At 31.3% G+C, this 12276-nt stretch overlaps 1 protein-coding gene across 3 annotated transcripts in view; it reads right to left on the bottom strand.

The window, feature by feature from the left end:
• Positions 1–1215: 1215 nt before the first annotated feature.
• The window catches only part of LOC145314106 (glutamate receptor 1-like), a gene marked incomplete at its 3' end in the record, with an annotated part of 75701 nt that continues 64640 nt past the window's right edge, over positions 1216–12276 (bottom strand). For all 3 annotated transcript variants that reach the window (XM_080154003.1, XM_080154079.1, XM_080153926.1), the window contains 5 exon segments: positions 1216–1334; positions 5804–5857; positions 6282–6358; positions 6625–6673; positions 8144–8203. In XM_080154003.1, the coding sequence (XP_080010129.1) occupies positions 1216–1334; positions 5804–5857; positions 6282–6358; positions 6625–6673; positions 8144–8203 (359 nt within the window).

The following is a 12276-nucleotide window of genomic DNA, read 5'->3' as shown; positions in this document are numbered from 1 at the left end:
GCGCCGCGCGGAGATAGTTAGGAATGCCGCGTAACACACTCATTCTCTAGGAAATTTGGTGTAAGGAAACAGGGATTAATGGGTTCGAACTTGCCAGGGAATACAAGAAATACATACCGAAACAATAGATTACATCACCTTTTATTCCATATATTTTTTTGAATGGCTGTTAATTCATGTCAAAACGGTATTAATTGTAAAGTTGTAGTTTTTAAATTTTGGACGGGGAGTACTTGTAAAAAAATTATTTAAATAACAAAAGAATAGTTCATGAAATATGATATGATATGAACTGATAATCTATTCTATAATCTAAAGACACCATCAAAATAATTCTTTTTGATTTGACTGCACTTTAGAGTGTGTCTCTAAATGTAACTTATCTCTATTGAAAATAAATTTCGTTGAAATGTCTGTTAAAGGGTCAGCTGAATTTGAGTTTCCGTTTTGTACGTATTACCCTCATCTTATCTCATTATGTCCTACTAGCTAAAAAAGCTTCAAACTTCCCCAAAAAATTAAAATTTTAAAAATTAAAATTTTGATTGCATAATGTATAAATCACTCTGTTTTCAAAAATTAACTTACTTAATAAATGTAAGCTGAAAATAGCTTTTACAATAGTTGGGTTATCTGTCGTACAACTTCGGAAATTAGGGAAAAAATGGGTATTCAATATTCAGTTGATCTGCTAAAGGTTATTGACCAATAAAGCATTGTAAAATGTCTGGTGTGAATTTTGGTAAACACACAGGGATGACAACAATCATGAAGAGGAATGATTACAAATAAGTCGAACAGACAACAAATGACAAGTATAGAGTGATGGCACTTCATTATTGAATAATTTAATGCCATAATCAAACTATAGTAAAACTCTTAAAAATCAATTTTACCAAAAAAATATATCGCATCAATATGTTAAAAAAAGGACTCACGAAATTGTGTTAGCTATTATATTAGTGCTTTACTTTCCTTCCTTTTATTAAACTAATCTTCCTGGTAGTGTTAGTGGTAATGGTGCTTTAACAAGAAGTACCTTATTAAACATTAAAACTCCACCATATATATTTTTAAATTTCAAGTTTTCAAAGACCATTTTATATAAATGTAATTCTGTAATCGATTCTAAAAATATTGATTAGAGCTATCCGTTACAGACGTACCAACCTTTAAGGTAGAGAAGCTTCGCTTTTACAAAAGAGCGTTACTGACCTACTAACTAGAAAGAGGACTATGCTGACCCCAATGTAGGCAAACAGGACACACATCCAGATCTCAGGACTCAAAGGATTCATGAAAGTGAACACACCGGGCCTCTGCTTCACTGGAGCCTGAAATACGCAGGGAGTTAAGGGATAGGAAAACAGATGATAGTTATTCTAAACTACAAAAATAACTTAGATATTTTTTCCGTAGGAAAAGAAAGTCACCCAAAAATCAGCCACGTGACGCCATAAAAATTAGGGAGATGAGAAGTCACAAGAAAGGAAACCTCTAATAAGAGATGGATAATCCCTCATTTTTATGAGGTCACGTGGCCGATATTTGAGTGACAACAGAATGATGTAGAATGTTGATTAATTAATCTGCCAGTGTCCACTCCCTCTCTGGTAAATAGGACACTGAATTTAACAATCCAGGTTTCATTATACATACAGACAGACAGGCACAGGTATAGATATTCAGACATTTTAATCGGGTAATGTTTTTTATAAATCAAATAGGTAGAATCCCCCAAATTGATGTAAGAAACAAAGGGGGAGGGGAAAGTACAAGAAAGTGGATAAAAAACGCGATACAGGAATATGTCAATAGCTGATAGATTATATCCCTAATTTTAAAAAATGGGGTATAGTCCCTTTCTTCGTATTTTCATAGTAGCTTTTCTCCTATTTATAGCCACTTCGGGGGGCTCTAATCATGCGGGTTTAAAATCCTAACCATGCGGGGCAATCACCTAGCCTAATAAAACCTAACTTACCCTAAAACAACCTATCAAAAGCTACTATGAAAATACGACGAAAAGGCATAAAGGAAAATAAATAATTTTTACACTTATTATTTTGCATCTAGCCTCTGAAAAGTTTAATTTATAAACGATAAAAATATTAAAAACTAACCATTAGGTGAATCTAATCGAAACTAAAACCTGGAATATATATCCCATGTTGTGAATGGAGGTTTGCAATGCAAATACAAATTACACTCAGATTCAATATTAAATATATGTATTATTCAATAATGGAACGCATCTGCTGTAGCCAACGTCATTTAAGTTTTTAACCACAAAATACAGTATCTATTACTAGTGGCTATGCCCTTAGAGGCCCCCAGAGGCCCTTAGGGGAAGAAGAGGGAGTCAAATTTACATTTTAGTTTTAAAAAGAAAAAGGTAAAACAAAAGAATAGGATTTGGGTTCGCATGGGATGATACCCTCACCTAAACCTTTACTTGACCTCTGAGATGCTTCACTGTAAAGGAGAACCATCTTGGTCCAGTAGTTAGCGAGATCCTTTGATACAAATACACAGATAGACATCTTGTAACTTTTTTATAGGGATGATTGCAGATTTTATCCGTCCGGATTTTTTTTCAAAAATTAATATTTAATGATTTTTGGATAATACCTACTAAACATCAATCTTCTCTCTATCATACAAGGACCTATTGACTACCAATTTAAATAATATCAATTTTTAACTGTATAATATTTTACTGTTCTTCTTCAAAAATTTTAATAAGTATTGCTGTGATGCTTATGGAAATAATTGCATTTGCACTTGCTTCACTTTAAGACATCTGAAAAGACACAAGAATTATTGGGCTAGATTCTTAGGAAATAAAAGGAAGAATCTAAAGTTCTTGAACTGCAGCAATGTTTGTTCTGAATTCTGATTGGTCTTCATTCTTGAATGAGAAATTCATTTTCTTCAGACAAATATATTTATAACCTAAAGTTTTCAAATAGAAAAGTTGGCCCATCAAAATACAACTAATATTTATTAATGTATATTTATCGTATTTCCAGATTTTTATACTGTGGAATTTTTTAAGATGATGTTTAAATTGATATAATTCATAATTGGGATCTGCTGTATGGCTTGGAAACCGATTAATATCCGCTGTATTAGAACCGGTTCTCAGCCATACTTAAAAATCATAAAATAATAACCTGTTTATAATACGATGAGAAAAATAATTAATAAATGTCTTTAAGTGATTGTCGAATATTGTCCCCGACCTCCCAACTCTTCATTGGCAAAGATTTTTAGAGGGAAAGAGGATAGCTTTAAATGATAATTGGTCCTATCAGGATGGTAAGGCTGATCAGATAAACCAATTTTGAACCATGTAGGAACGATAAATTTGACATAATACCGCTCCATATATTGAATATGTATAATATGTATACATATATATAAATGTGCAAACTATGAATATCAAAATTGATGAATGACTCGACCAATTTCTAAAATTTTGGCATCCGCGCTCGCTCTAACAACACAACAGCCATAAACTTTTCATTTATTTCAAAATTGCATTCAAAGTCATTGTGCTCATTTTCTCTGGATCATTGGTTAGATGATGACTTTGGTTGGCTGAATAGATATAGAATAGGTGGATATTGTGAGAGATTCTCGCAATGATAAAGTGTTATCCCAGCTGGCTAATATAACGATACGGGGGGTGTCGTTCCCATTCCCCACCTAATAACCTTACCCAATCCCCTCCCCTGACCATGGAGGAATGTATTGACCAATATCTGAGGACTATATTAGCTCCCTAAATAGACGACAAAAAATTCCCTGTCACAATATCCATGTATTCTATATACATTGTTAGCTGTTGGGTTGATAGTAGTTGAGTTTTTGGCTACAAACTTTTATGGTTTACGTTTGCAGTTGGGAGTTTAAAACCGGGGCAATCCTTTATCGAACGACTAGCGTATACGCCCCCAAAGAGGCTTTTAGGAGCACCTGAGGTGATGTGATGTGGGGTTGAATTCGACCCACCCCATTTTTTATTTAAGTTTTATAAAGAAAACGTAAGAAAGATATTTTTTTTGGGAAAATCATAATTATTCTTGAGAGATTATTAAAAAAAAGTATATTAAAGTGTTTGAGTTTATTTTCAAGTGATTAGTTATATTTTCAACCTTCCTGTCAGTTTGGGTGTGAAATTTTCTTTGTGTGTATGTATTTTTATTTGTTTGTGGGTGTTTGCATATTTATACTTTTGTGTCTGTTTATTTGTATATTTACAGTAAGACCCACCTAAAAGTATCTTTTTAGTGTTTTAGCCTTTATTTCTTAATGTATCAACAAAAGTAGCATATGCCCTTGTTCTCTATACATTTTCACACATGAATATACAAAATTTTTAATTCTACCTTAATTAACAACGGGGATTTTAGAGTTAAAGTTTTGAAAAAAATGACTGAGCAAAAAGTAACTTTTTACATGAAACTGCTTTTTTAGCAAAATAAAGATAGAAATCCTGTTATTTTTTGTTACTAGCAGAAACTTCATACAAAAACGTAATAAAAAATTAAGGTTTTAAGTTAAAATTGAGTTTCAAGGCTGTAAACCTTAGAGATACTTTTTCGTTGGTCTTACTGTATATTTTTGTGTCTATTTATCTATACTTTTGTGTCTGTTTGTTTGTTTATCTATACTTTTGCATACTTTCCAGTTTATCCTTATTCAATGAGTTTTAAATCTTTTACACATATACAAATATGTCTGCTTGTTTAGCTGGACAAAAGATTTCCAAAACAAGGATGACAACATCCATAAGTAGCAAAGCACAAAATCTATTATGTAATAGACAAGCAGAAAAAAAGTGTGTTATAGAGAAGATTATCTGATATCATAAAAAAAACAATCACGAATGCTAAACTATAAGGTTTATGTCTTTGAAAGTTGTTAAAAACTGCTTAAAAGCAGTCAAACACTTACATAGATTTTTATACCTATATATGATTATGTGGCAAGAAACTTCAGACGTGTATCTTTTGTAGGAGCCAAGAAAATATATTGTAAAAACTAAAATCGGCTAAAAAGCTGCTTAAAATCAGTCTGACCGCTATGGATGTTTTATACTTAATTATGCTCCATATTGGTTGGGAAATTTGACAAGAAATTTCAGCCTTCTATCTTTTTCAGGAGCCGTGAAAATCACGTTTCCCCCAAAACGTTTCAGATATACATACAGACAGACATTTAAAATTATAGAGTAGCCTCGCTAAATAAAAAGGTTATAGAGTAAAAAAATGATGTTAATAGATCGGGCATTAGGCTATAACAGGACGCTCCAGGGACCTATTGCCAGGTAAATCTTTCAAAAGCCATCTAAATGCTGCCATTTCAAACTTTTATTTTTTATTTATATTTAGGGATCTAAAGGTATAACTTGATGTACATCTCCAATGATGATTTACAACATTACATCTTCTATAGATTACAATTAGTGGTTGTAACGTTTGGACTCTCAACTAAATGAACCAACAAAACAAATTCAATAAAAGGAACACAGTAATAGTGTCTGACTGATTATGACTTTACAAAAAAAATTAGTCAATGAGAGGCCGTTATTGACCAATGGTAAAATTTATAGTGGCCTCTCATTGGCTATTTTTTTTTGTAACGTCATAATCAGTCAGACACTATTACTGTGTTCCAATAAAAGTCCCCAAGGTTGTAAAGCCAACAAACAAGAAAACGTTATTATAAGATATTTGGGACTAGTGTAATAATTGAATTCAAATTTAGGAACATAGTAAAATTTGATTAAAATTACCTTTATCATTATGGAGATTCCAAGTGACATGAATGGCTTAGTGAAATCCGCAACCTAAAATGAAAATAGATTTTAATTCAATGATTATATTTCAAAGAAAATTTTCGTACAAAGTTTGAAGTTAAAAGGTTTTTACTGTTTTTCCCAAAATACATAACGTCATACAATTTTTAACATCAACTAAACATACACATTTCTTGAATAAATAATATTCATAACAAGGATGACAACATCCATAAAAGCGAAGATTCGTATCGGTAGGACAAATTAACACTTAAAGAGTGTCAGAACTGGATAATCAGAATAAAATGTATAAAATTCGAAACAAAATTGTTAGTAAATTGTTGAAAAGCTGGCTAAATACAGGATATTGTTTAAGTAAATACTTACATTTTGAGGACTTGATTATAGAGATGCTTTGACGTACAGACATTTGTCATTGATTGAGTAGCTGCGCTACTAAAATAAAATAGTATACCTGTTCTCTTTGAGAATTAATTGTTAGAGGAGCTATGGCAATCTCAGCCTCTCTTCGCACCAATTCACCAACCATACCTAATCATTTTAAATTTGTCATAAATAATATCTTTAAGAGGATTATTAAGTTTTCAATATATATTTTTAAAGATTGCTCTTACTTATGTTCATTAACCATTTTTTAAAAAATGTAAAACTAAAAACAATTTCTGTATACACAACTAAACATTTTAACACACCGCTTTGCTTTAAGTGTATTGTTTTTTCATGTTAAGCAAACGTCATGTAAGAACTGACCAACATAGAGACTTATAGAGTAGCCTCGCTACTAAAAATTTACTAACCATTCCATCCACCGACAGCTGAATTATCCGGAGAACCATATTTGCCATCCTATAATAGTTATTTATCGTATTATAAACAGCTTTCTGCGGACATAAAAATGTACAATTATAATATTAAAACCAGAATTTGTCCCCGAGATGCCGAAGGCACGGGATAACAAAACTGGTTTAAATATTATAATTGTACATTTTTATATTTGTATAAAACTAGATACAATACGATACGATACATGCTTTTTCATGTGGCTGAAAATCGGTTCTTATCCACCGGATATTGATCAGTTTTGAAGCTATACTGAAATAATGATTGCATAAGCTTGTTTACATAATTTAAATAATTGATTGCTTAAATCAATAATATTAGCTTAATTTCATGATGATTTTAGCGGCAACAATAAGGAAGATTGACTTTTAAACCTATGATAAAAAAAATTTCTCCTGTCTGTCTGTCCGTCCATTTGTTTGCTTTTAGGTAACGCTATTAAAGAAATATCCTTATTTTAGCTTTAGAAAGTTTAAATATTACATTAAATTGGGTTGGGCCGGATATCCGGCCATTTTCAATATCCGACTGGATACCGGATATTGAAACTATCGGATACCGGATATTCGGCAGATTTTCAATGCCGGATATCCGGTTATCCGCCCGGATATCCAGCAATTTGCCGGACATACGACTTTGGCCAAGTATCCGGTCTTATACCAGATATTCGGCCTTAGAAATCAGCCGGATATCCGGTATCCGGCCCAACTCTAATTTCAAAGTTATCTCTTTTTAAATGGTTTTACTTACATATATATATTTTACGATTGATTAACTTAAAATTAAATAGTGTCAAAGTAAATAGCTATATCTAAATTGAATCTAAATTTAAATAACATGAAAAAAAGTTAAATGCAAGGGGAATCAAGATATAAATAGTAACAGTAAGTTAAAGGTCAATAAAAGAATAACATCTCTCAATTTTTCTCCCAAATAATTTCAAGAAGATTACTTTTGAATTAGGGGTAGATTTCTTTATCATTCAAAGGTATATTAAAAACAAGGATGACAACATTCATAAAAGCGAAGTTCTGAAACGGTAGGACAAACGAACATTAACACTTGTATATTTTAAGAACTGAATAATCAGAACATGTATGAAGAGTCAATGCAAAATTGTGAGTAAATTTGTTGAAAAACTTCTTGATACATGATAATGTTTATGGTTGGACATACTTATATTTTTAGTATAATCAGTATACAAAAAATCAAAACAATCGGATAATTAGGTCACATAAAAATTGGTTGTTAAAAAAGTAAAAAATCAGCTTGTTTTAAATGAACGTACGGACTTTCTGATAGTAATTATAGAGTCACTTAGCTTTCTAAGTTTGACCTAACTGTTATAGGAATCAGCATACACAGTTTGAAATCGATAGGACAATTTTAACCTGTTTAAATTAGCTACCTGTAACGGACGGACGTGCTGACCGACCCTAATTATAGAGTAGCTTTGCTACTAAAATTGTATCTTACCTTTACAGGTTGAATTTCAAACTGAATTCCAGTTAGTGATGTGATTAGATCAGCCAAATCCTAATATATTAAATTTAGTCAATTTAAATCAAATCCTCCTACTTCGTTCTCAGTCAATTCATCTTAATTTTTTTCGATTATTTCTTGATTTTTCTGTTAATCTATCTTCTTTTGCTGAAGTTACTCGTTAACCGTGTGTAAGTTGTTCGTCCTTCTGACTTTACTGCTAAGAGCATTGATTCTGAGCCCAAAGAGGTGGTTTGGATACTTCCCCCCCCCCCCCCTTACAACAGCTATATCTATAACTGTTTGAGTATTTTCTAAGAGAGAGAGAGGGGACAATGGGCTGTTTATTACACTAGTCTCCAAAGTTTTATAAAAAAAAACATTTTCTTATTCGTTGGCTTGACAACTATTGGGACTTTAGTGAATTTTGATTGTTTGTTTCATTAAGTTGAGTGTTCAAACGTTTCAACCACTAATTTTGATCTACAGAAGAGGTAATTTTGTGTATTTTCATTGGGGATGTAAATCAATTAATCGATCATTGTATTATCCCTTTAGATTCCTGATATTATATTCAGTCATTCATACTTTTCTGTCTTACGTACATACATATTTTAAATTTATAAAAATAAATTTGGAAACGGAAATGAGTGCATAAAAGAGTGAAAAGTTTTAGAAGAGTAACAAGAACTTATAATCTACGATTTTAATTGTCTTGAAAGGACAAACAACCATTCTATTACACCAAAAGGGAACTAATAGCTGGATATTTAACTAAAAAGATTATTTTTGGCCGATGAAAATTTGATAGCATGGTGCCACCCTTATGTTTCTTATTTGTTATGTTTTACGTTTTTGACCAAAAATGTAATCTAAAAAGGCAAAAGAGTAGTAAAAGTGAAGAAAAGCAAAGAAGAGAGAAAGAGAGGGAGAAAGAGAGGGGGAGGGGGATAGAAAAGAATGAAAGAAAGTGAAAGGGAGAAAAAAAGTGAAAGCGAACAAAAGAGAGAAAAAAACTTGAGCAAATTGCAGAAGTTCTAACTTGAAATTCAAATGGTTTCTCCATTGGAAATTCAAATTTTTCCGCGAAGCAAATGCTTTCAACTTTCAAGATGCTTTAGTGCATGAAACATGACTGAAATTAGAAAGAAAGTAAAAAAGTTTTATATGGATGTTCTCTGTACTTAAAAGGCATGTACTTGAAAAGATGGAAAGAATTGAAATTAAGTACAATAAGATGAACAAAAATGGTTTAAACTTTAATATTTCTTATAATGCTCTTTTCTGAGTATAGAAATATATCTTAACTCTACTATATTTTCATTTATTGTTCGTTCTAATATCCAATTATTTTTTCTGTGTATGTTACCAGCTGTAACTAATTTTTTGGGGACTCTTTTTTTCTGCCCAGAAAATTTCATTTTATTTTTATATTACTTATTGGCTATACATTATTCCTGGTATATTACACATATCGTCCTTGTGTAAAACCAAGAGATATGCACAAAATATTCTTTAAATGGAGTGAAAATCTTGCGAGATATGGGCTGTGCATCAAGCAATGAAAAAAATATTCAGAAAGTTGACTTTGCAAGTTGACTGGTGTACATAGTGAATGCAGATGAATTAGAGCATGAAATTGTTTAGTATGAATATTAGGAAATATAGGTTGATTAGATTAAGGGTTCAATTTTGTTTTTAATCGCTACAAGGATATGAATCTGTATAGTATTTTATTAAGAAATATAGCTTGATTAGATTAAAGGTTTAATTTGGTTTTTAATCGCTACAAGGATATGAATCTGTATAGTTTGTTATTAGGAAATATAGGTTGATTAGATTAAAGGTTCAATTTCATTTTTAATTGCTATAAGGATATGAATCTGTATAGTATTTTATTAAGAAATATAGGTTGATTAGATTAAGGGTTCAATTTCGTTTTTAATCGCTACAAGGATATGAATCTGTATAGTATTTTATTAAGAAATATAGGTTTATAAGATTAAAGGTTTAATTGCCTTTTTTATCGCAAGGAATATAAATGTTTAGTAAGGATATTAAGAAATATTGGTTGATCAGTTCAAATAAACAGACAAATGGCTTCATCCACCTTTCTTTCTTTGACTATGTAGAAAAACTGCATCAAGATGTATAATCAATTAAAATAACTTATTTGTTTTATCATATTAGCTAATGTTTTTTTATGGTTTTTAAAAAACCTGTTTCGTCTTACTTTTCAGGCCAAATACATATAGTATAAAACATACTTTTTTTCCTTACCTTTATCCTTAATTTATATGGTATACTAGCTTTGTATACAAAATTAGGCGTATCAACCTATATTCCTTAATGATATGTACTAAACTAACTGTGTATATACAAAATTAAGCTTATCAACCTATATTCCTTAATACTACTAAGCTAATTAAGCTTATCAACTTATATTACTTAAAGAGATATGCAATGTATATGCAAAATTAAGCTTATCAACCTATATTTCTTAATGATATGTAGTATACTAGCTGTGTATAAGCAAAATCAAACTTGTCAACCTATATTCCTTAATGTTATATAGAATACTAGATGTGTATATGCAAAATAAACTTATCAATCTATATTTTTTAATAATATGTAGTATACTAGCTGCGTATATACAAAATTAAGCATATCAACCTATATTCCTTAATTATAAGTAGTATATTAGCTGCATCAGTAAGTATATATAGAAAATTAAGCATATCAACCTATATTCCTAATGAAATGTATTATACTAGCTGTGTATATACCACAATTAGCATATCAATTCCCTAATAATATTCTGCTAATCAATCTATATTCCTTAAAGATATATAGTGTAATAGCTTTGTATACAAAATTAAGCGTATCAACCTATATTCCTTAATGATATATAGAATACTAGCTGCTTATATACAAAATTAGGCATATCAACCTATATTCCTTAATAATATTATGCTAATTAAGCTAATAAACTTATATTCCTTAAAGATGTATAGTATACTAAATGTGTATATGCAAAATTAAACTTGTCTGCCTCTGTCAACATTAAACGCTCCTTTACAAAATGAAATTGCAATAAATCTGTGCAGAAACAGAATATGAGAGTAGAGATAATAATTCCTACCTGCCCAACTCTTTCCTTGTTGGGCTCGGCAGCCGCTTATTTGTTAAACTTTTTAATAATTTTTAGCCTTGCTAATCTGCAAAAAAAAAAATTTATGCAACTGCTAAATTGCAACGAAAAGCTGCTAAAAAGCAAATGGTTCTGCCGTAAAAAATTACAGCCGCCATTCACAGACGCCCGTTGGCGAGGGAAGGACAATCCGCAGCCGCATATCTAGCTGGCGAATCCCTAGTAAGTGTATCTTGTCCTTATATTTATATCCATATAAACTATGTGTGTAGGGTAGTAGTACATATACAATATACTCAAGGAGGGAGGGGATATTGGGCTGTCTATTACACTAGTCCCCAACATTTTAAAATAACGTTTTCTTATTCGTTGGCTTAACAACTTTGGGGACTTTTATCGAATTTTGATGGGGCGTTTCATTAAGTTGGTGTCCAAATGTTTCAACCACCAATTGAAATCTACAGAAGGAGAATGGGGATGTACATCAATTTAACGGCCATTGTCTTATCCCTTTATATCCCTGTAATATACATACTTGGTACAGCCCAGAGTCAACCATAAATGCAACTTAATTTCAAATTCAAAGGGATGCATACAGCGGGAGAAAGAGGGGAAAAACGCAGGGATCAAAAGGGATAAGACAATGGCCGATAAATTGATGTACGTCCCCAATAATGATACACAAAATTACCCTCTATGTAGATTAGAATTAGTAGTTGTAACGTTTAAACACTCAACTTAATAAGCCAACAGATCAAATTTCAATAAAGACTCTATGTTGTGGAGCCAACGAATAAGAAAACTTTGGGTACTAGAGTAATAAACAGCCCAATGTCCCCTTCCTCCCTGGCGAAACGAGGACTTGATTCTTAACTTTTACAGCTAGAAATTCAACTTTTATCCTCTCACATTCTTCAGTCCTAACTGATTTCATTAGTAATATAATTCCATTTGGATAATTTTGTCACAATTTTAC

The sequence above is a fragment of the Acartia tonsa genome, chromosome 1 (assembly GCF_053477335.1).
Source record: "Acartia tonsa isolate MP-2025a chromosome 1, ASM5347733v1, whole genome shotgun sequence".
NCBI classification, from domain to species: domain Eukaryota; kingdom Metazoa; phylum Arthropoda; class Copepoda; order Calanoida; family Acartiidae; genus Acartia; species Acartia tonsa.
This window is presented reverse-complemented; position numbering and strand designations above follow the sequence as displayed.